Source organism: Pleurodeles waltl, chromosome 3_1 (assembly GCF_031143425.1).
Source record: "Pleurodeles waltl isolate 20211129_DDA chromosome 3_1, aPleWal1.hap1.20221129, whole genome shotgun sequence".
Classification (NCBI taxonomy): Eukaryota; Metazoa; Chordata; class Amphibia; order Caudata; family Salamandridae; genus Pleurodeles; species Pleurodeles waltl.
Window position 1 is genome coordinate 630,077,205 of NC_090440.1, and position 26,044 is coordinate 630,103,248.

Here is a 26,044-nt window from a genome sequence, read left to right on the forward strand (position 1 = left end):
TGTATAGTACTTTGTTTTGTTTTTTTACTTTTTTGCACTACTGAAGGAGGAATGAATCTTTCAGCATGACAGCAGAAACCTGAACCCTAACCACTCCTGGGTTATAACAATCAGGTGGAGAAGAAGTATACAAAGGTGTAGGAACCAAACACAGGCCTTACTACTTTAGAAGTTGAATTTGCATATAATTCTAATTTAAAAGCAGCCTGCAAGGCACAGCTGGCTTTTAAATTGACAGCAGCCATCACCGCAGTGCGCACTTAAGTGCATTAAATCTACTGGGCCTCTAAACATGCATGCCTTATTATATACTAGAGACTTAAAGCTGGGTTGTCGGTACCAATTGCAATTCAACCTAATTACTATATACTTTTAATCAGAGTACAGGACCTAGGACTGGTCAACAGAGCCCAGGGCACAATCAGAGTCATAAAACCAGCATATGGTAGTCAAAACACAGGAAAAAGCCCTTGTTTCCCACAACAGGCCTATATAGTCTCAGTAGCATGGTGACAAGCTCTGCAGGCCAAAATGGAACAAATGCTGAAAATTGGGGCAATAGTACCTTCTACTAGTAATTGGTGCTCACCAATAATGGTATTTTTAAAACCTAAAAGGAGCATTCGCCACTGTCATTTTAGAACTGTTAATAAAATCTAAAAATTGGACAGTTATCCATTGACTCAGGTTGATGAACTGATAGAGAAGTTAGGAGAGGCCTGCTACATCACAATTATAGATTTAACAAAAGGCCACTGGCAGATTTGCTTTAAACCCCACTGACAAAGAAAAAAACTATTTTTTCACCTTTGACTGTCTGTATCAGTTTGCAGTTTGCAGTTTTACCCTTTGGTCTCCATGGAGCTCCAGCTACCTTCAGGAGGCTCATGATTTCCCTGTTAAAATATCACCAGGGTTATTCATCTGCCTACTTGGATGATACAGTCATCTATAGCAAAGCATAGCAGGAACACTTACAACACATCAGTTGATCCTGTCAGAGTTACAACAAGCTCACCTACAAAACAATGCTAAGAACTCCCAGTTTGCTAACAATAAGGTGGAATATCTAGGCTATATAGGGGAAGGAGCTATCCAATCACAAGTCAAGCAAGTCAAGGCCATTACATAGACTCCTTTTCCCAACGCAAAAATAGATCTGATGGCTTTCTTGAGTGTGCTTGGATATTACTGAGGTTCAAACCACAATGCTCAGAACTCGCTACTTCTCTAACTGATCTCTTGAAGAAAAACCTCACTAACACAGCCTTCCACCAGCCATCACCTTCTGCTCTCTCCTCTAGTCCTGTTCTAGTATTCCCTGACTACAATAAGACTTTCCTGTTGCAACCAGATGCATCTGATATGGGTCTGGTGCTGGTACTATCCCAAACAGATGATGAAGGTAATGAGAACCCTGATAATATACATTAGTCGGAAGCTGTTTTTCTCCATGAGTGCAAATACCCTACAATTGAAAAAGAGGGCCCTGCTCTTAAGTGGGCCACTGAAAAGCTGCATTATCATTTAGAAGGTAGATCTTTTACTCGCTATTAAGACCATGCTTCCCTTACATGGCTTTAGCGGAATAATGATATAATCCTGGCATTGCCTTGTCCTTACAGGCCTTCTATTTTGAATTGAGACAAAGGACAGGAAAATACCAGGGCCACACTGACTTCCTCTCTCATTACCCCTTAGGGAGGGGATGTGTGATGAGGAGCAGGAATGACCCGACACCGAAAGTAGGACTTCTTGCTCTTTTGCGGACTACCCTGAGCGCCTCTCATTTTAAGATCTCCCCCCCTGGAGTCAAAGAGGGTGGGCTACACCCATGGTACTCAACAATGGACTTTTGTTTGCGAGATGAAAAGCCAGAAAGGAAGCGATGTGTGACATGGAGGAAGAATTTCTAGCCACCTTTCCTTGTGATCAGACACCGAAAAAGGACTTCTTGCTCTTTTACAGACTCCCACAAGCTCCTGTCACTTTAAGATCTTCTCCCCGGAGTCAGAGAGGGCAGGGCTACACCCATGGTACTCGACAATCGACTTTCATTGTGATGAGAAAAGCCAGAGGAGGAGTGTCCAATGGATATGCCTCCTGGGGAAAGCTCAAAGAAAGCCGGAGGAACCAAGAAAGCTGAATATAGGTGAGGAGTCAAGGGTTCTAACTTCCCCAAAATAGCTGAAGGCACCATCCTGCCCAAAGGAGCTGAAAATGCCTCCTACTTTGCTGGAGCCCAAGTTGGCATTGAGCCAGAGTGTGGAGGAGATAAAGATTGTTATGGAGCAATCCGCTGGTGTGCCGTTTCTCCCAGCCGTGCTCCAAGAGAAACATGGCTTTGGCAATTGCATGAAAGGATTCGGGGTTGAGGAAGTGTGAGGAAACACCAGTGGTGGGGGGGAGTAAGGGTTGGGGACAGGTGTAAGAATGCTAATTCTTCATTTCAATTCACATGGTGAAGGGCAATTGGTATACAGTATTTTGGTTTGTTTTTTAATTTTATGCATTACTGATCTAGAAAGGAATCCTTCAGCAAGACAGCACAAACCCGAACCCTAATAACTCCTGAGTTCTTACATTCAGGTGGAGCACAAGACTACAAAGGCTTAGGAACTAAACAAGAGACTTACCTGCCCATATTTTTTCCTTTCAAGGCTACCAGTGGGAATGTCTCCAGGGCTCACGACCTGTGAAGGAAAACAGAGAAATAGAAGAATATTTATTGAGAATGGCACAATAGGTTACTGCATAATAGTTTATGAAAATAAAAGCCTTTAGCACTAACAACTGAGTTGTCCCTTTATACCCTACGTATGCCATAAAGGTGAAAGGTGACATACCAGCTTACATTAAGGATCTAGTTGAGAGAATCATAGAATGGAGAGATTTGAAGAAGTATAGGGACAAGTGGAAGAAGAAGGCTATTACTAAAAGGAAAGACGCAAAGGCAGGAAAGAAATAACAACAGTGTCAGAGTTTCACAGAATGGAGGGAATTATGTGCATGTACCTTGGAATAGAGGTGATCGTTATGCATTTCCGATGAATTTTCTGAAATTGAGTGAAGACCCTGACAAGTGGTATGAGAAGGTACATACATTGGTGACAATTAAAAAAAAATATTGGGCTGACTTGGATATGTTATTTGAAATTGATATTCCTAGTAATTTATTTAATAAGTTTAAGGTTGCTGTTGCTTGGCCAATTAAATAATCTAGAATTGAACCTAATAATGCTCTATCAGAGGCATTTGAAGATACTGAGAACGAAAGTGCCAGAGTAGCCCTTATGAAGCTGGTGAGGTGAATGACCAGCCAGTGTAATTTCTGGTAGTCACAGGTGCTACCCACTTTACGGTTCATTCTATGGAGGTTCCAAACCTTTCCCTCTTGGTAACAGAAGTCCAGGTTATAGGCATTAACAATAAACAGCTTATTAACCAAGGTAAAGCAGATGTTCCTCTTAAAATAGAATCAATGGAGATCAATCATGAGTTCCTATTACACAATTCAAGTCCTGCTAACCTATTGGCCAGAGCCTTGCTTTGCAAGATGAATTACATGATTGTACAATGGATGGTGACTCTCAAGATGGAAGCTTAGTGTGTAAAATTAAATCACAGGATTCAACAGTTCAGTTGTTCATAGTCCTTATTAAAAATGAATTGCCTCTGTATTTAAGACACACTGTCAAGGAAGCGGTATAGAATCCCACCAGTAAAGTGATAGGTAGATATGAATAATAACAAGTGCAAAACATGCCAGGATCAGGGTCACACCCAATGCAGTTTCCCTATAAATAGCCAAATCAGACTTTCAAAAGAGGTAGAAGAGTGAATGAAGTCCATTACTGAACAAATGTTAGAACAAGGTATTCTTCAAGCAGTGCTTTGTAGTCCTTGCCAATTTGCAATAGTGGATATTAAAAAACTAAGTGGTAAAAAGAGAATAGTGGAAGACCTAAGAAAAAGAAAAAAAAGTTGTAATTGCATGTTGTTGGATGGTACCAAATCCTGCATTAATATTGATCCAGATTCAGGTAGAAGCAGATTGGTATACAGTTGTTGATTTATGCTCCCTTTATTTTCCCTTCCTATGCTTGAGAATAGTAAATTTCTTTTTGTGTTTCAATTCCAAAATAAAATTTGCATTTGGTTTAGAATTTCGGAGGGGTATACTGAAAGTCCTACAATTTTTATTTGGATTCTAAACAAAGTTTTAGAGAGTGTGTAGATGCCATGTAACTCAGTCCTAGTGAAATATATTGATGATGTTCCTGTGGTATTGAAGACACCAGAGGACTGTAAAATAGATACTATTGCACTTCTGAATCATTTAGATGACAATGTCCGCAAGGTTTCCCCTACGAAGATGCAGTACTTTTAAAGAAAGGTGATTTATTGTGGTCATCACATTGGACAATGAGGAAGGAAAGTCTCAAAAGTACATCTGATTGTGTTTATGGATGGTTCTTTTTTGAGAGACCATCATGGAGCACTGAAGGCTGCCAGTGCAGTATGTACAATTGCTGAGGTTGTTGAAGCTTCATATGTGCCTGTACCTTCAGCACAGGTGGCAACGTTGATTGTACTGACAAAAGTTTATTGCTTTGCAGACAATCTGAGTGTGACAATTTACACAGACTGTCAGTATGGTTTTGGAGTGGTCCACTATTCTGGCAGAAGTGGTTACAAATGTGTATTATGACATCCTTTGGTATACCAATCAGGAATGGTTTCTACATTCTTTATTTTTTCAAAGCAATACAGCAACTGAAATAATTTGTGGTGGTCAGTTGCACACTCCATAAATCTGGAGATGCTTTGATTACACTAGGTAATAAATACACTGATCAGTTGAGAATGAAACCTTGTGCAGTTGAGAATGAAACCTTGAGATGAACTGAGCAGATTGAAATGCAAAAAAGAAACACAAATGGATAGAGTGAAAATTCTGCTGAAATTTCAGAAAATATAAATGGTTTCTTACCAAACCCAATACAGATTCCATTGAGTGACTTTAGGGAACTTTAGGAAGAGGTACCAAAGGATGTGGGGCAGAGGTGAAAAGTATGTAAAAGAAATCATCATGATGTTTGGCTTGCTACTGGTATGATCAGACTTATGTCAAACGATCAGTAAAGCATTATAAAGCACAATAAATCACCCGTGAGTGTCCCAATGTGCTACTTATTTAGGCAAGGATTCGATTATCAGGAAGTTTAGGAATTATTAGTTTAATTCCAAGTTCATAAATATTATAGGAAACCTGTGTCAGAGATATGTAATTTGTCAGAGAAACAATCAGGGAAAAGGGGCAATGGTTCTTTTGGGCCATATTGTGAAAACAGAGGGCCCATTTACTCCAGGCTACCTTCATTGAGATGCCAGTTTACAATGACCTTAGGCATATTCTCAAGATTGTTTGTCTATTCTCCAAATGGTTTGAGGCCTATTCCACCCAATTATTTTGGCCTACTAAGTTTCTAATGAAACGGCTCATGGAACTTATTTTAAAAATGAAATTCTCAAAGTGATTAATTAGAGGAATGATAGGTGCCACCATAGTTAGTGTCCTCAGTCATCTGGTCTAGCGGAGAAGATGAATGGAACTGTTAAAATGAAACTGGCTAAAGTGTGTGCATCCACCAGTCTAAAATGGCTAGATGCTCTTCTTTTTGTTTTGATGAACATTACAAGTACCACAAGGTAAAAGACTGGTCTCTAATCTCAGGAGGTGCTGGTGGCAGAGTTATGAGATTTTCTCATACTCCTTTAAGTACACTTGTGCCAATAACCTATAACATTGTACTATAATACCACAAACGTCTGGCTGATGTGGTGAACTATGTATCTCATCAGGTGAATTTGGCAACAGCACCATCAAAATTGACTCAGTACCATGCATTGCAGGCAGATGACTGTATTCTTGTGAAGAAACATCTCCATAAAAAAGCTCGGAAGAATGTTGGAGGTGTCATTACCAAGTCATGCTTGTGACTAACAATGTTGTGAACAGTACTGGAGTCCAACAGTGGATCCATGCCACCCAGACAAGAAAAGTGAGGATGGCGGATGAAGAAGTGGGACCACAAGTAATAATTCAGAGTCCAGCTCAGGTGCACAGTGTGGATGCAGAGTGGGGTGAAGAAAATCATGAAGAACATTTTGAATATGGTGAATTTTGAGGAAAGTGAAGTTGAAGATCCCAGTGAATGTTGTAGTTGCAAAGTCATGAGTGGCAGCAGTATGAAGTAATCTCTGATCCTTTCAGTGAAAAACTTCATCTGAAAATTTGAGTCTCAACAACCATGAGAAGGAGAAAATGGCACACAGTGAGTCGAGTTGCTGATGTAAATCAAAGCAAAAATCCATCAGTGTGTGATGAAGATCCAGCAGTAGTCAGCAGTGAAGCTGCAATAATTTAAACACCCAAGGCAGTGAATAGAACCTGCAAGATAAAGCACTGAATAATGAGAGTTTAGAATCAATCAAAGAAGAATCAGAATTAGTTGAAATAGTTGAAATTGACACAAAAACAGTAAGATTGAAGAGTCTATTGCTAACGGACCAGCAAGAAAGAGACATCCTTGATGTGGTCTTTTTTCTTCTGGCACTAGGACTCTGTATACTTTGCCACTGCTAAAGTTCTTGTGCTCGTTCCCTAAAACATGGTAAAAGTTTCCTGCACCAGATTGGCACATTTAATTTATTTATAAGCCCTAAGTATACGATTCTACCTGTAACCAGTGCATGTAAGGTAAATTATACTAGTGGCCTGCAGCACTCATTGTCCCACTCACTAAAGTAGCACACCAAACATGTTTCAGGCCTGCATTGCAGCCTGTAATTTAGTTTTAAATTGCAACATTGACCTAGAAAAATAAACCTTTTCCCAGGCCTAAACCTTCCTCTTTAAACACATGCCTCCTCTAAGGTAAGGTCTAGACAGCCCTTAGGGCAATGTGCATTGTATTTAAAGATTAGGACATGTTTTTTAAGCTTTACATGTCCTGGTAGTGAAGAACCCTTACATTTGTTTTTCACTACTGTAGGGCCTACCACTCCCATGGGATAACATTGGGTGATCTTATTACATTTGATAAGTGTTAATGCTTGATTGGGAGCAGGTAGAAATGTCATGTTTACACTCAAATTAATTATAATCTTTAAAAATCGTCTTTAATGGTAAAGTCGGATGTTAGGTTATAATTTTGAAAATGATACTTTTAGAAAGTTGGCATTTTCCTACCAAAAGACTTCTATGGACTCCTAGGAATTTCTATCTACCTTGGCCTGTTAATGGCTCACCTATTAGGAAAGTATATTGCACCTAGACAGTAAACAAGGGGACAAAGTGTGGGCGCAATGGGCCATCTTGCAAGGATGGTTGGCAGTGGAGCTGTTTACTGGCCCATTTACATTTAAACTGGTTGCCTTCTGCACACCTGTAGGGACCTGACATTAGTCTTTTGCCGCCACAGATGTCTTGGAATGTTGCAGGGGGATGGAGAGATTTCCAGAACAAGATTTGGAGGTAGCCTAGAAAATGCCCCCACTTTAAAGGATGGCACCAAGTATACATATCTGACCTCATCAGCCATTTCATAGTACACGCCTGGACCTTTTGACACTACAGAACAATGACTGATGGGTTCCCCTAAGGACTGCCCTGATGCTTCAGTCCTGCCCTGCTGCTGTCAGAAGACTGCCCTGCTGATTGAGGTCTGCCATGTTCCCCAGAGAACTGTCCTGCTGCTTGAGGCCTGTTCTGCTCCCTGAGAATAAATACTGGACCTGCTCCCTACATCTGAGGCTAACCTTAGTGACTCAAAGGGTCAGTTTGCTGACTTCCTTTTCTGAGCTGCAGGGATAGAACAAGCTCCAGAGGCCTTCCTGAAATGGCCCCACTGACTAACTGCAACTAGGTCCTCCTGAACCTGCAAGTGGACCTGCATGAGCCCTGCTGACCTCTACTAGAGTGAGTCCCTGATCTTCAAGAGGTGCCTCCCCAGGTCCTGGACCCATGGCTGGCATCAGAGTTCACTTCTGTTCAAGAGAAAGATGAAAATCCTGAAGTTTGAGCTCTTTTCTATGTCCGACCTGCTCTTCTTGCCAAAAACCTCCTCTTCGGAGCCTTCTCCAACATGAGCAGAACTCTTCACACCAGACTTAGGAAGGCAACTGTTCAGCTGGACTAATGTGGTGCCCTGTATTCAGCCTGTACTCAACTGCTATCAGCCTGCACTTGTGATTTTCCCCTGGTCTGGTGCATCTACATAACTTTTGAGTGGTGCATTCTGCTTCTTGCACTATTCTCACTCAAAACTTTGAAATTCTATGTCTATAATTCTCCTGAATGGATTTTTGTGCTTTGGTCTCATTTAATTTATTATTATTTTTCTAAATTGATTTGGGGTGCTCCTCGCAATACGTTTTCAATTTAGTGTAGTTTGGGTACTGCATACATACCTTACACAATCTCTCTAAGTTAAGCTTGACTGCTTTGTTGCCAGTGGGTTAAGTACAGGTTAATTTAGTGGCTATGCAGTTCACCCTAACAAGTATTGTGGCTGTTTCCTGAGAAGGGTTTTACACCTCTCAACCAATAACCCAATTTCGTACAACTGGACACAGAGATTTGCAGTTAAACAAACTGTTGCAATTTCTCTTTGAAAACGAATTGGATGAAGAAGACCCACCTTTAACTTTTTTAGAGTCTTGACAGTGGTGAAATAGCTTTGAACTTTGCCAAAATAACCAGCTGAAGAAATAAAGCCTTATACTGAGAGTTACTGTTCTGAAAATTTGAAGTTGAGTTCTGATTTTAGAATGTTATTTTAAAGAAAAAAAGATCTGATCTTAAAAAATAAAAATAAAATTAAAGGTTTTCTTAAATTGACTTTTTGGAGTGCCACCTTCTTTTTAATTTAGTTTTTTATATTTATATTATTGTCTGAGCTGGTCTACTTTTATGTCTTATTTTTCTCGTAAGATATGTCTATACCGTGGTTAAATAAACACAGTACATAATGTAATTGATAGGCAGTGTTCATTTAGTGTACTTAATGATAATGTTTATATAAAAATGTTGGATGAATATATTGAGATTATGGGATTAAGAATTGCTTGGTGTGTATTTCTCTTTCTTCTTCTGCAGGTAAAGATGCTACCAACTCATAGTTACCTGTTTCTTACAGACTTCCCCGCACAGTGTTTGTTAGTATGTTTAATAAGCAGATGTTTCTATGGCTATAGCTGTCTGATTTCTACATCTCACAGGAGAATCTTCCAGTTTTTGAAGAGGCTGGGGGTAAAATGACATGGTAAATTTTGAATATTGTTGCCCATGCTAACCATACCACTAAACTGACGAAACCGGAGTATGTTTGCAGTTTGTGTAAAGAAGAGCGTGAATTTGTCAAGTAACATAATGAGAATAGAGATCATGTTTTGAGAGACTTTAAAGATGAAGAGAAAATCAGAGAGCAGATTAAAGCTGAGGAAGAATTTAGGCTTTCAAGTTTGCATCTAAGATTGAGAATGGGAGAATAAGAGAAAGGTTGAACTGTGTATGGTGTGTTAGATCAATAGCATTTGTGGGTGAGAGTAAGTGTCAAAGAAATTATGTTGTTAGTGTCAATTTTCTGGTTGGTGAATTTTGAAAGGAATCCATTATGAGTGTGCTATACTGTTTATTTCAACCTACATTGTAATTGGATGGGTTCCTGTTATCTTGCTTTAGTATTTCGTAGAGTTTTTCATGTGAATGAGATGAATGATTCTGTTGGTGTATAGAGAGTGAGACATGGTTGTGCGCAGATAGTATTAGATATAGGAGAAGCTATGATTTGCATCTGTGAATTATGTAAAATTAGAAGATTATCTACACTTGTTGATAGAATGGCATCTAATACAGTAGGAGCACTAACCCAAATGAACTCTGAACCAATTGCCTTGTGCGCAATGACTATGCAAAGTCAATTAGTGTTAGATATACATCTTGTGAAGGAAGGCAATGTTTGCAGAGTTTTGATGGTTAGAGAGTGCTCTACCCTAATGCCTATAAACAACAGCACTAACATTTATCATGAAGACTGAGATTTAGAAGAGCACAGCTTTTAGGAAGTAGTAGCTTCTTTGGTTAGTGAAATAGGAAATGGTTTTACTAAAGTTGATGAATGGACTGATAGTTTGGGAGATGGTTGCTAATCCCTGTGTAAGGAAACACCTCTTTTTGTATGGTCACCCTATGATTTTGGACTAATGCTGATGTTTTTTCTAATCTAATAATTCATTGAGGCTTGCTAACCAGACCTCAGTGCCTGTGCCCATACCCCTAAGCTGATCCGTTGAATTGGCTTTCACCCGATTGGCTGGCGTAGGTTACCTGTAAGTCCATAGTAAATTGGTCCCAGGGAATGTAAGTTAAAGGATCACCCCAGGGATTGTAGCACTGGTTGTGCCACCCTGGGTGAGACACGAGTCAAATAAGACTCCCAGCTCACCATTTGCAGGCTAGAAGGGCAGGTTAACTGCTGACCCGACTTTGTTATTTAAAACCAGGGCAAAGCCAGATTTCTTCCTGGTGTATGTTTAAGTCATCAGTTGGCCTGCCTAGCCAGTCCTAAGCCAGGGTGCAGCATATCTCATGGGCAGAGCATGTGTTTTTCATGTTCTAGTGGTAAAATCGGTATACTCTCATTTTTACTTTTGAAAACGCTTGGTTGCCTTACTGGTGAGTGCAGAGTTAAATGCTGACCCCTCAGCTGTGCTAACTCTGGAACGATGTGAACAAACTAGGTCATTCAACTCATAGGTATCAAACAACTCATTACATTAAACTCAGCTTGATATTCAGGTCAAAATTAATATAATAAGTTACAATGGGAAACATTAGTAAAGTTGCAACTTTGTTGCCTTTATTCCCTTGTGCCCATACAGGTTTCACACCGAGTCCTGTAGCTGAAACAGCCCCCTTGGGAGACATGCTAAGAACTCCCAGAAAAAAATACAATAGGGGCCTGCTATGAAAGAAGGTGTCACCTCCTGCTACAGAAAGCTCCACAGGTTTCAGTCCAAAAGGCGAGCTTCAAAGGAGATGTGACACTTGGGAGACTGGCTGCTCTATGGTTTATGCAGGCAGGCTAGCACTTGGAACAGGAGAGGGGAAACCGGTTGCCAAATCAGTGTTCCAGGCATGTGTAGCACCCTTTGAGGCTACACCTCTGGATTTTGCTGGGGAGCTCCACATGAAAGGCGAGGGGTCCTGCCATATTAATTGCGGGCAGAAAGGTGCATCCTGGAAAACCCGGATGCCACAATTTTCAGGAAGTGGTCATCAGGTGGGAGAGATCATGTTAGCCCATTGGCTACCAACCACATACTGTTCTCAGGGCATTTTTTCTGAGCATAAGTACGGCACCCCTGGTACTACAAACTCAGACCAAAAAAGGGCTGCCATACAGCACTGTTGAACCAGCAAAGAGAGGCTGCACCAGCATGGACTACACCTACTGAACTTGGTGGCTAGCAAAGAAGAGGGTCTGTGTCTGCTGCATCCTGCTTGAGAAGATGCTGTTTCCAGAGCCCAGCCAAAGCCAAGAGACTCCAAGGGTCAGTATGTTAGCCTCCTGTTCAGAGCGTTGGGGCACAACAGCTGGAAGTCTGCTGGGGCACATTGGCAGCTGAAAGTCTTCAAACCATTGCCAATTGCCACTGTGCAGCACCAAGGTCCAGGGCTGTACTCACCCAAGTTGGTTGAGCCCAGGAATGTCACTGAGGTGCAGCTGGGACTGGCAGAAGACAAATAATAGAAAGAGGAAGGATTGGCCTGTGCCCACATTAGTTGACAACCTGTAGTCCAGTACCGACTGGAGTTTTAACAGCACTGGGATGACTTCAAGGGATGTCAACCCTGTTGCCAGGATCGCCTCACCCTCTTTGTGGACTGAGGAGTAGTCACAGCAAAACCCCTGTTGACCTAATCAAATCCACAGCATCCTTTGAGCATCTTCAACATCCTTCATCCTTTGCATCAGGATCACTTACATAGGAAATCCCTGAAACGGATAATGGTGCCTAAAACTGACTAAGGACTGCTTCACCTACTGAGGTAATTGTCTCTGAGGACATTGCTGGTCCCTCTGACTAGCTCCCTAATGTAGTTGCTTACCTAAAGTGACGCTAAGTGATAGCAATCCCATTTGCTAAACCTTTTGGTGAAAAAAGTTACCAAGGGCCTGATTACGAGTCTTCCGGTCTTAAGACCACCAGACTCACGGTGGCGGTTGGACTGCAGTAGCTGTGGCAGCCTGACAGCCATATTATGACCCTGGCGGTCCGACCGCCACAGCCGTGGCGGTCTCCACCAGGATCTCTGATTCTGATAGGATGACGGCAGTCTTGGTTGTGATCCCTGCTTAATGCAACCTTGTTCTTCACCAGCCTTTTTATGGTGGTCTGACCACCATGAAAAGGCTGGCAGAGAACAAGAGCAGAAGGCCATGAGTGGGGGACCTGCAGTGCCCATGGCATGAGTAGTTCAGGGGTCCTCTTGAAAGCACCCTTGAAATGCTCGTGTGCATTTCAAGGGTGCTCGTAAACCCTGCATGTAGCAGCATTGCCGCTGGCTCAGTTATGAGCCGGGAACAGAGCTGCTGCACCTTTCCCACTGGACTGACGGATGGGAACCTTGGTTCCTGCCCATCATCCCAGTGGCAAAGTTGTAAGGGGGCCAGTGGGGAGCATGCCAGCATTGTGGTGGTCTCCTCATTGGTAGCTTGATCATCAGAATTTTCTGACCACCAAACTCGTAATGACCCCTTCAGTGTCAAAATCCGTTGAATTTGCCAATGTTTGCTTGCGGTTGAGTGAAGAAAATCCAATTTACTATACTTTGTAAATTATGGCCCTCATTACAACATTTGCGGTATTGACCGCCTACCGCAATGGTGATGGCAGCCAACATACCATCGTCGTGGCTACCAGGCGCCCACCCGCATTATGACCGTAAGGCTGGCGAAATACCGTTGACGGTCATGGTGGCGGACAGCAGTAAGGTGGTGCTGCTGTCAGCAGCAGCGCTATGCCAGCAAAACACCGCCGACCATGTAATGAGCAATGATACAGCCTGGCGGTGTTTTGCTGGCAGACACTGCTGCTGGCAGCAGCACTGTGTTCCGTCTCCTGCCGGAGGACCCCCTGCAAGCAGGTAAGTCGGGTTCTCCAACAGGAGAGGGGGTGGGGGATGGTGTGTGCGTGTGTGGGGGTGTTGTGTGTGTGTTTTTGTATGTGTGCATGCGGGTGTGAATCATGCTAAATGAGTGCGTGAAAGACTGAATGTGAGTGTATGTGTATGTTGTGTGTTGTGAATGCATGTGTGCGACAATGTATGTTGGTGTGTGTTGCGGTGTGTGGGGGTATGTATGTGTGCATGCATGGGTGGATGTGGGTATGCATGTGTGTATGAGTGTATATGTGTGCTCGTGTGGGTGCGTAAATGGGTGGGGGGAATCAAAGGGAGGATGGGGGGAGGACATTGGGGACGGGGCAGGGGAGACCCCTATCAGTGCCAGGGAAAGAATTCCCTGGCACTGATAGTGCCTATCGCCATGGTTTTTGTGGTGGTACGTTTGCCACGAAAACCATGGAGGTAGGCGGGGTCATTATCCCGAGAGTAGAATTGTGACGGCCGCCTGGCTGGAGACCGAATCTCCAGCCCAGCGGCCGGTACCACCCTGGCGGTCGGTGTGTTAAAGTGGCTGTCTGTCTGAGCGGTTTCCACTGTGGTCATAATTCCTTTTATTTTACTGTGTGTTGCCTAAAAATACATAAAAATGCATTCTATTTTTTATAAATTGGTGTCAAATTTGTTGGAGTCTTCTCAATTGCAGTTGTTTTGGTGCGGTTTAAATTCTTTAAACTTGTTCCTTTGTGTCTGCCTTGCTTCTCACAGCCACAGCTACCCAGGGTTGAATTGAAGGCTTGACAAACAAAATCTTAAAGGTGTTGGTGAGAGTATTACACTGCACAACTACACCATATATTACACACTGTTTCCTCACACCCCGTAATCATTGTGTTGGTTTGTGCAATTGTCTTTTTTCGCTTCATCAAATTGTCTGAAATATTTTTTCTAAATAGTGGGTGTAAGGAAAAAAGAGGTTCATCTGAGAGGAAGCAACATGACATTGAGATGAAGGATGGTAGAGATCATGTTTATAATCAACTAATTCTGTTGGAAAAATTGAATTGCAAGAAGCAGAAAGTCATGTGCACTGCTTCATAACTGCTAGATTAACTGTGTTTTTGGTGGTCATACAGTAACCAGATAGAAGAGGGTTTTTTCCTTTTTATATTTTTAGGCATTACTACACAATGTGCAGAATGTGGATTTACACTCAACTTTATGTGTACACATTGACCTGATGCGAATGCACTTGAAACAATTTTGCTATTATGTATGAAAGTATGATTTTTTTGCTTATGTTAGCTAGGCCTCAATTTAGACCTTTACACCAGTTTGTTGAAAATGGATTTATTCTTCTGTATGCATTACATTCATTATTTTTGTAGCATATAGTCCAGCAGTGTCATGTTTGTTTATTTCCATTAACGCTGTTCTTGCTGTTCTTGAAGAAATCTTTCCAGCATGGTCATAATAATGTTTCTGTTCTCAAGGTCCTTTCACTGGCACTCTGTTTTCATTTATTCACAATAGCAGGCTGTTGTTTATGGACCTAGTTTGGCCTGCCATTTCCAGACTACATTACTATACAGTAGAGTAGGTAGAATGAATATCCATTTAGTGGGATAGTGCTTAGATGCTAAGGCAATGCAACATTTTATGAGATTGTTCTTTGATTAGGTGAGGGGTTGATTCTTTTTCTCACCCTGTGATGAGTCTGCATAATTTGATGATTTCCTGTGCACTACTCTGTATATAAAATCCTGATTTTGGGAGCTTTAGATAGACTTCGTCTGATGCCAGAAGGGATTCTGCCTGATTTCTCTTTAATTTTGCTGCTCATTGAGGACTTGAAATTATTTTGGTTTTGCACTTTGTATATCCATTTATTGAGAGCCTTCATGTCACAGACACAATGCATTTGTGTATATTATTTCAGTTCCACACCTTTTTATTTTTTGTAATACATGTTTTACATTTCAGTCTTGATCTAGAACAGTGGTTTCCAACCTTTTGATTTCTGTGGACACCCACGTTATCATTAATGGAACTCAGGTACCCCCACTGAGACGTTATTGGAATCCGGGGTCCTCTCCCACTCAATCATTACTGGAAGACAGGAACCCTGGCCTAAACATTGTTAATCATTTAAATTTCAAAATAATACACATAAAACAGAGAACCAAGCAGTCATCAAACACATACACAAATAACATATTTCATTTATTTTGCAAACAAATATAAATAACATTAAACATTTTAACTTTAATAGGAGGGTTGGAGGTTATCAAAGTACAATTGAAGCCACACATCACCCATACTATATTCTGTTTGATGTGCATGCACTGCTCCCACAAATCAATCTGAGGAAACTTTTATAATTTATAGCCTCAAATTTGAAATTCCTTAGCAGTTACAGTACATTTTAAAATTTTCAGTTTTGATTTATATACATTTTATTAATCTATCATTACCCCCTCAGTGGATCGTGGACCCCCCTGAGGAGACTTTGCGGACCCTCGGGGGTCTCTGGCCCACAGGTTTACAACCACTGATCTAGAACTCAATCGTTAAGTGGACCCTTACTTAATTGACTGCATTTTTGATGTGTTGGGAAATGCCTTATCCCTGGGAGACATTGACTCATGAAACTGAGGTTTAACTCTGTCTTCAATTCATCACCTTGTGGGTGTACAGTTGAGGTAATGTTTTGGAGTGTATATTTTTAGAGGCCCCTGTACCCACAGCATATTGGGACAAGACCTGATAATGAAAATTAGTTCTAAAAACCTAGTGATACAAGCTGATTTGTATTCACAAGTCAGCACTTTACAATTTAAATCAATAATTAGAGGAATAAATGTAATAAGCATGATGTTCTAGCGGGGGTTTTAACACAGTGATGATCTATTATAAGTTTGCAAGTTTGATTTGCATGCAGTTATAGGCATGTTCCAAAATCTTTTTTCCCATGACTGTTTGCTCACACTTTGCAGACATTAATTTTGAACTTCGTAATTTTCTACTTTGAAATTCTGTTTCATTTGCTAGGCCTTTGTGGAAACTTCAACAGCATGTCTTTGGATGACTTCCAGACAGCCAGCGGAGTAGTGGAAAACTCGGCATCAGCATTTGCCAACTCTTGGAAAACGATGTATTTCTGCCCTGATGTGCATGATAACTTTGAAGAACCTTGTTTGGAAGGAAGTGACAAAGGTACTGGACGAAATGTCTTTCTGCCTCATCATTCTTTTCTATATGTGATTCAAAGCACTGAACGAGTCAACAAAACTCACATCAGGATCGTATTAGCATGATTCACTTTCACCTGGGTTATAATTTTTTATTTGTTTGTGGTATCTTTGAGAACAGTTTAAACATGACTAGAGTAGCTGCCAGAGGACACATGCCCATGCTATCAATGCTGCCAGGAGCTTCATTTTATAAATGCTTGTGATTAAGGCCTATGGAGGTTTCCACAGTACTAACTGCTATCTACTAGTAGACTTGTGTTCATGGTGCAAAAACAGTAATAGTGAACATAGGATGCTTTATTAGTTAATTGCATCATGACATTCTAGTTTGTAAGATTAGACTTTTCATTTTTTTAGACAACCTGCCAACAGAAGACGTCGTACTGGTCACAGCTTAGGGTTAAATAAAGATATAAAGTCGAGAGCTTGCAATCAAATAATTTTTAAAACATGGTTTAACCCTTGCACATCTTGGAGACTGTAAGGTTTTTACAGTTAAAAAGGTCATCTTTTGTGCCCCTTCCCACAGGCTAGACACAGTTCTTTTCACCATGGAGGTCGTGGAAGGCCTGTTGCCACAAAGCATGATCCCCTTTGCCTGACCAGCCTTCCTGCATGGCCTCTCCACCACGAAGGTTATCCATCTCAAAGGTGTTGCCTACCACTACACCTTGCCCTGCACAGTCCGAATGCCTCCACACCTATCACCTGCACTTCAGAGACATGCCTCCCGCCATAAACTGCACAGCCGCACCTCCCACATCAGACAACTTACCCTATCACATGCCATTACACCTCTAACCTTGTAATCTTAAGGAAGGGTTGTAGGAGGCTGGCCTGGCTTATAGTGGGTACATGATGGTAGTTACACCTTGTGCCAGGTCCAGTTATCCCTTATTAGTAGATTAGTAGTGTTCTAGCAGGTTAGGCTCATAGAGGTAGCTATAGCAGAGCAGCTTAGGCTGAACTAGGAGACATACAAAGCTCCTACTATACCACTTAAATCATATAGCACTATATCATAAGAATCACAATACTCAGAGATACTAAAAATAAAGGTACTTTATTTTAGTGACAATGTGCCAAAAATATCTCAGAGGAAATACTCCCTTAGGAGGTAAGTAAAATACACAAAATATACACACAAACCAAAATCAGGTAAGTGAACAGTTAGAAAAGTAGTGCAAACACTGTAGAATATAATAGGATGCAATAGGCCTAGGGAAAACACAAACCATATACCCTAAAAGTGTAATGCGAACCACAAATGGACCCCAGGCCTAGAGTAGTGTGTAGAGGGTCGCTGGGAGTGTAAGACAGCACTAAGGGTGTCCAAGATACCCTACCCCAAGACCCTGAAAAGTAGGAGTAAAGCTACCCTACTTCCCCAGAAACACACTAAAGTCGTGATAGGGGATTCTGCAAAGACAACAACTGACTGACGGATTCCTGGACCTGAGGACCTGTAAAGGAATGGGACCAAGTCCAAGAGTCACAAAGGTGTCCGGGGGGGCAGGAGCCCACTAAACCGTAGATGAAGGTTCACAATTGCTGCCTCTGGGTGGAAGAAGCTGAAGATTCTGCAACAACAGAAGATGCTAGGAACTTCTCCTTTGCACAGACCATGTCTCACAGTGTGCTGGAGGATGCAGAGTTGTTTCCATGCAGAAAGACAATAAACAAGTCTTGCTAGCTGCAAAGGTTGTTGTTGAAGAAAATGGGTGCTGCCCGGGCTCAGGAAGGACCAGGAGGTCGCCCCTTGGGGAAGAAGACAGAGGGCACGCTCAGCAGCACAGAAAGCCCATGCAGAAACAGGCAGCACCTGCAGAAGCACTCGAAGAGGCGTTTCAGAAATCGAGCATGGCGGTCAACTCAACCCTACAAAGGAGGGGTCCACGATGTTGGTGGTCAATTCAGTGAGTTGAGCAATGCAGGACGGGGTGCTGGGGACGTGGGCTATGCTGTGCACAAAGGATTCCTTGCAAAAGTGCACAGAAGCCCTAGCAGCTGCAGTTCATGCAGTATACAGGATTACTGTCTGGCGTGGGGAGGCAAGGACTTACCTCCACTGAATTTGGACAGAAGGACCTCTGGACTGTCAGGGTCACTTGGATCCAGCTCCTGTGTTCCAGGGACCATGCTCGTCAAGATGAGAGGGGACCCAAAGGACCTGTGATGCAGAAGTTTGGTGCCTGCGTTAGCAGGGGGAAGATTCCGTCGACCCACGGAGAGATTTCTTCTTGGCTTCCAGTGCAGGGTGAAGGCAGACAGCCCTCAGCGCATGCACCACCAGGAAACAGTCGAGAAAGCCGGCAGGATTAGGCACCACTATGTTGCTGGTAGCCGTCTTGCTACTTTGTTGCGGTTTTGCAGGTGTCCTGGAGCAGTCAGTGGTCGATCCTTGGCAGAAGTCAAAGAGGGAGATGCAGAGGAAATCTGGTCAGCTCTTGCATTTGTTTTTTGATGATAAACCCACAGGAGAGACCCTAAATAGCCCTCAGAGGAGGATTGGCCACCTAACCAGGTAAGCACCTATCAGGAAGGGTCTCTGACGTCACCTGCTAGCACTGGCACTCAGAGGCCTCCATTGTGCCCTCACACCTCTGCATTCAAGATGGCAGAGGTCTGGGACACACTGGAGGAGCTCTGGGCACCACCCCTGAGGTGGTGATGGACAGGGGAGTGGTCACTCCCCTTTCCTTTGTCCAGTTTCGCACCAGAGCAGGGGCTGGGGATCCCTGAACTGATGTAGACTGGCTTATGCAAGGAGGGCACCATCTGTGCCCTTTAAAGCATTTCCAGAGGCTGGGGGAGGCTACTCCTCCCCAGCCCCTAACACCTATTTCCAAAGGGAGAGGGTGTAACACCCTCTCTCAGAGGAAATTATTGGTTCTGTCTTCCTGGGACTGGGCTGCCCAGACCCCAGGAGGGCAGAAGCCTGTCTGTGGGTTGGCAGCAGTGGTAGCTGCAGTGAAAACCCCAGAGAGCTAGTTTGTCAGTACCCGGGGTCCATGCTGGAGCTCCGGGGATACATGGGATTGGCACCCCAATACCAGATTTGGCATGGGGGGACAATTCCATGATCTTAGACATGTTACATGGCCATATTCGGAGTTACCATTGTGAAGCAGCAACAAATGATCACCACTCTCAGGCTGGCACTTTAATTAGCCAAGAGTAAGCTTCTTGACTGTGCCCAAATATGTACGTATAGCATAATCTTCCATATCAAAGACCATTACCACATCCTAGAACATCAATTTCACCCAATCACCACACTATCACTCCCAAATACCCTACTAGAACCTCACTACTAAACTACTATGGATCAGCACCAGCACAAGCACCAGCTACCATAAGTACAGAGTCTGCTGCTGCAATCTACACCTACCACAACACTACCACATTCCTCTTACAAATTTTTGAATCACAGCCTGAAACATGCATCCCACTCAGCACAGCAAAAAACAAATCATACTCATGGCCTTCAGACTCCACACTGACATTCTTAAGAGCATTCTATGCACTGGAGCATTTCTCATCCATTTCTGGAACAAGTATGATCACATCACCCCATCCTGATGGACTTTTGTTGACTTTCCTTGCCAACTCTCACCATTTTCAAAACCAACTGCATCATTTCAAAGTCCTCACGACCACCGAACCTGCTTATCTTGAAGGAAAGCTCACTATTTCTGCAGATTATTGGCATCCCTAATCCAGGACACCATCAGGCTGCAGACTAAGAAATGTTAAGAAGAAAAAGAAAACACGATGCACTAAGCCTTTTCTCTCTAGGATCTTAAATACCCCTATATCCATCAGGACCACCCAACGCTTTTCAACTATAAAAAAACATTCAAAGATGTGCATCATGAGAAATGAGGTACCCCCTATCTGTGGTAGCTCCTCCATATTACGTACTTCCAGCCTCTTTGTGGTGACCTGCACATTAAGCAGTAAAATGGCCATTCCAATGTGAGATGCATCTGATCTCAAGTTCCTACCAGGCTGCCTACCCCATAATCTCTGACGAAGGAAGCCAAACGCCAGAATGCTTCATCAGTTTCTGCATAGTGAGGATTATTCTCTTCTGGACAGCTCAATGTGCTCCGGCCCCAAACATTACTTACATAAGATGATTATTGACCAGACTATTTCAAAGAGCCTCAGTGAGTCAGTGGGTTAGGTAGAGTCTCTCTCCTGGTGTGTTCTAGAGGGCTCCTCCCATAGGATGTAAGGTCATCCTCTTGTGGATTATAAATATCGCCGATTTATGCACTACCCAATTACGCTTAAGGTTCCAGCATGGCCCATTGTATCCTGAGTTACCGAGCAAAGAGAGTTTAGTGTCAGGGAACCTGATATTTTCTCTCTTTATCTTGGCCCTGAGAGCTGCCTTGTTCCCTAATAAATCATCGATCATCTACATGACGACATAATCACCTCTTACACAACATTTTTGTGGTAATTAACGTGACACTGAGGGTCACATTTTTCAGCTGAGGTACTTCAGTGGATGAAAACCTTGAACATAATAAGTGCGGCCATTCCATGATTGTCTTTGTGGATGAAATGCAGTTTCAGCAATAAGGACTTTACCTAATTCTTGCTTGAGCATCCGACAGCAAACTTGCACAGAGAATTGTGACTGCACATAACATTCATAAAAAGTCTTTATTTGTATATTATTTGAAATTACCATAACCCTGCCCTGCACGCAATAACTTTAGAGATTCAATATTTGTAGTTGAAAACTAAAATATATGTATAGCATTAACAGCTTTACCAAAATCTAGAAAGAAGGTACAAATGCAACCTGCTTGAGAATCAGGTACCTTTACACAATGTATAGGAGGTTCAATTTGTGAATTTTTTAAACGGTGATGCAACAAATCCGTTGGTCTATACGATCAAGCCTTTAATGATTGTCTTTGGAAAACGTGGGTTTTGGTGATAATGGCCTTATCTGATTTCTGCTAGAGGAAGCAAGCAATAGCAACCCTCCTTTGAGTTTCAAATTCAAATACACAATTTATAACAGCAAAATTGCCACCTTCCTATTTATGATAGCGCTCTTCGGGAGGCCCTCCCTAAAAGCAGTCCTGGCAGCCTCCTTGTGCCAAGCATACAATACAGTTCAAACGATACTGCCATTTTGCCACTTCCTTTCTGCAAGCAAACATTGCACACAATACTTTAAATATTCAGGCCCAGATTTAATAACATTTGGTGCAACGCACTAGAGCAAGACAACTGGCTGTGCTGTGTCAAATAGGAAAAGCTGGAATGTGTCATATTTACTAAGATGGCACATTCCTGCTCTCTCTGCACTGGCATACCTGAGTGCTTCCTCGGTCACACATCCATCCTTTAGGCATAGGACAAGAGTGCCTGCATTACAGGCAGAATTGTTTTCGTGAAGGAAGGGGCATCTTCTTGCACAAAAACAATCCTCATAGGCATTGTCCTCTTTCTACGTCTGCTGCAAAATACAGCAGAGGAAAAACAAGGAGAAATAAGCATATTTCTCTTTGTTTTGCCTCTGTTGGACTGGCATAGCAGTTTGATGCATTCCCAGGTTGTCTACCCTTAGTAAATCTGTGAATGCCCTAAAATCCGTGTGTTTCTGCATGGCAAATTGCACACTCCACCCAATGCGGAGTAAAGCAAGGCAGGTTCCTGTTTCTTAAAAATATTCTATTTGCATTCCTTCACTGTCTAGCTGAGCTGGTGAATAATGCATTACCCTCTTTTGAGATCAGGATTGAACATAATATTTGCAATGGTCATGTTGCCTCATTTTTGTGGTCCCTTTTAGAGGTATTCACAGTCATTCCAATACTCTGAGTCGAAACTACCTTCCATATTACTAAGCTTTGTCAGAGTCCTCTTCCCTAGTCTGTAATGGTAGTTCAGATTACCGTTTTCCTTTGCTCTGGATAAGCAACATTCGTGATTTTTTTTTTTTTATCTTAATGGGGTTAAGGACTGTTATGGAAGCTATTAATATAGTGTATGATGGATAAAGCTGTGCATACCAATGCATGTGCACTTTCACTTTAACTTCAACTATTTACTAAGTCCAATGCTTAATTTGTAAAAGACTAAACACCTAGACCCAACATCGTTTAGAAGCCTTCCGAGTGCCAAGGCTTGTAAAACCCTGATTCCACAACATGTCTCTTTCAAGTTTTTTTTCATCCCGGAGTTATCCCTTTGGCACTGTTTTTTCTTTTCTTTTTTTTTGCTAGTGCGAACTTGGCCCGCAGGTATTGTATATATTTACATGAGCACCAGTTATGTTACCCAAGGACACATTCATTTTTGGTAGGCGCAAGCAGATTAAAGGATTTGCCCCGCATCTCAGGATGTCGAGTCGATGCTGAGACTCTAAGCTGGTTCTCGAGCTCCATTGCTGGGAGCTCTGGTCATTACACCTGCTCTCCTCCTACGTCTTTCTTTCCCCTCACTATTGTACTTCTCTTTCTTTTGTTTTGGGTAAAGTCTGATGATGAAATTAAGTCTTAGTCCTGAAACTACATGCTGTGGGTCTGACCTGCAACCATCCGCTCAAATTAAGGACAAAGTCCCTCACATTTTCCTGTGGAAGGTACTGCAATGCAACCTCTTGACTGTAAACCTAGACTTTCAGCAGATTACCCTAAAATGATAATCTATCAATGTCACTCATGAACAATTGACCACCGTTGAAGAAAAAAAGAAATGCAATGATGCTTAGTGTGGCAGATAGACATGATTGGTGTGATACCTTAGTTCCTAGATGTCAGCGGTGCATCTTACATCAACAACTTCCACCCCTTTAAAAAAGTACTAGTAGAACCAGATGTGCAACAAAACCTGCATAATAACATCTCAGGATCACACTAAAGTAACCACACAGTCACTGCTTCCTTAGATTATGATAAACGCTGTTAATAAATAAAATCTGTTACTACCAAATTCCAAGTATTACTTGCAACTTCACTACAGCTTCACCCTTGTTACCGTGTTAAACTGTTAAAAGTTTATCTTTTTCCAGGTACTGCAGAGCCAAATACATCACAGAATAAGTAAACAATCAAATTAACTTTCAAATAAGTTATTTGAAGCCACGATTCACCTTATTTGCATTTGCTTGAGGATTTGTATCTTTGAACTCGGTGAACAATACACCTGTCAGCTTTCGTCTGTCTAGTGTTGGAATAGCAATCAGCGAGATCCGTGTACTGCCTTCTTTACATGCTGGAACAGTGATAAGAATGAAGGCAAAGGTGTCTGAAGCTGTGTGAACTGGGATGATGAGGACAGATTTGGAGGTATATTGGTATTAACTAATGTTGTCCAACTTATGGTCTACATTTTGTGAGAAGGTGTCTCTGACCATCTAATCCACCCAGATTTTCTGCTTTTTGATCACTTGTTTTTTTACATTTTACAGTGGGGGAGACTCATAACCTGTGACTTACCCACAGTAAACTCATGGTAAAATGGACTGCGCATGATTACTGCCAGTGTCCACCTTTTGAGACAAGGGTGCTGTGACACAGCAAGGATAAGAGGCACCTGGCAGTTACATGTGGACATGTGTGCACATGTGCACATGTGTGAGGGCTGCACGTGAGAGACTCCTCAGTCCAAGAACTGTGCACGGGTAGCATAGTGCAGAAGGGGCTATGCTGTGTGGGTGGTGCCCTGGAATAGGCCTGTGTACACAAGTAGGGAAAGTCAGTGTGCTTTACTGTCTTGACTGCGGACTCCTATGGGAAAGGCTGCACTAGGGTACAACTCCAGTTCCCTAGGGTCCACAGACTCCAGAGTCGCACCAATGGTCACTGTAACCCGTGTGAAAAGAACACTGCTTTGAAGTTTAAAATCATATGTGTACAGCTTATGGGTCAACCAGATTTCTCGGACTCAGGTCAGGATCAGAGCCCAGGCCTTTTGTGACCCTGCTGTGCTGGACTGGGTAATTACTTTTTTCTCCAGCTGCAGGAACAAAGGCCTCACCCATCAAAGGAAGCAATTAACAGTGCTTAAGTGAGCTCTGAAGGAGGAAGGAATTGGGTGAATTGCTCTGCGTCAATCAGCCAGCTGTCATGCTTTATCAAGAAAAGGCCACTCAGCAAAGGAGGGAGTCCCGGCCTCTGGAGTCAAACCAGAGGGGGGATTATTTGAAGATTTGCTGGGGGAAGCCCTCGCAGAGATGACAGCGAGGGGTGGAGCTGAGTCCCCGAGAGCATATGTGGCAAGAAACTCCTGAGTGATGCCATTTTGAGCTGTGCCAGACTGTACAGGGAGGTTGGGACTGAGGCAGAGAGGTGATGTGGCACATCAGGATAGGCCAGAAGTGCAGCCAAACTGGATACTCCCCCCTACTTAAAAGGTCCTGTGGAGGGGACAGAGCTCTCTCTTGGATGTACTTTTCTGCATAACACTGGGACTGGAGGCTGGTGCCATGGACATTTGGAAGGAAGAGCCCTTTGACTGCCCACTGGAACAAGGACTCTGCTTCTGATTGACTCCAGGACCAGTTGGGGGAAAGACTGGGCTTGCGCAAAGAGGAGAGGCCTTGAGGAGAAGCAAGTGAAATGCTGGTGCAAGGAGCCACTGAATCCTGCTCCCTAATTTGGCATCTTTGAGCCCAGGGCGCCTGAGGAAAGTGCTCCGGACAGCAAGGGCTCACCACCAGGAGTAAAATGAGACAAAGATCAATGAAATCGGCCCAACGGGGCCTGAGTTATGGCAGTTTGAAGATCTATGACTTTGCCCTTTCAGCATGATCTTGAAATGTGTGGAGCTCTGGCCAGGGGCTCCCCCCCCGGGTGGGCCAGGGCCCAGAGGTCACCACAAGAGAAATGGTGAGAACTTGAGGCTGGGAGGGAGTGAGCATAGCCCCTGAGTTCAAAATGGCCTGGGGACCCTATCATCTAGGATGAATTTATGTCAATGGGACCAAAATCCTATCCCCAGGACCGCTGAGGCTGGCAGCTAGAGGGGAAGTGATGTCATGCCTCCCCAAGAAGTACCAAGTGGACATGGGGCCCAGAACCCTATCCCTGGCCATCGACAGTTTACCTGGAAATCACTGTCATGCTGCCCTGCCAATGCAGGAAAGGGGCCTATGACCCCATCCTTGTACCGCATCAAGAGACATCCTGCTTGCTGGAGCGTTCAGGGAGAGAGTGAGCGCTGGCTTCTGCAGCCACCCAAAGGAGTGTGAGTTATGAGGAAGCCAGCCTTGAGAAGCTGGTCGTGCCCTCCCTCCGCTGCCCCCAGAGTGAAGGCAAGCATGTGGTGTGTCTGGATGGGATGATGCACCCCAACTGAAGTAAAACAATGGCACCTCGCTGCAGGAGCAAAATGGAAACCGGAAAAGGAAACCGATACAGCTCTCCCTAGTGCAGCAGGAGAGCCACTGCTGTAAAATTCAAAGGGCAGCCTCAGGGGTGCTTTATATTGCCCTGCCGAGCCTGGACCATGCTTTCACACCAAACCTGCTCATTTGTGACTTGCGGTGGCCCCAGTAGGATGGTGTCACCACCAATCTATTACTAAAATGCAGAGGGAGCTGTAGAAGCAGTGCAACCTCCACCCA

General features: G+C 43.0%; 1 protein-coding gene across 1 annotated transcript in view; it reads left to right on the forward strand.

The window, feature by feature from the left end:
- Positions 1-26,044, forward strand: part of LOC138284401 (mucin-5B-like) — a 1,991,087-nt gene that overhangs the window by 896,359 nt on the left and 1,068,684 nt on the right. The window contains exon 13 of the mRNA XM_069223138.1: positions 16,244-16,408. Within this exon, the coding sequence (XP_069079239.1) occupies positions 16,244-16,408 (165 nt within the window). The remainder of the gene's footprint in view (positions 1-16,243; positions 16,409-26,044) is intronic.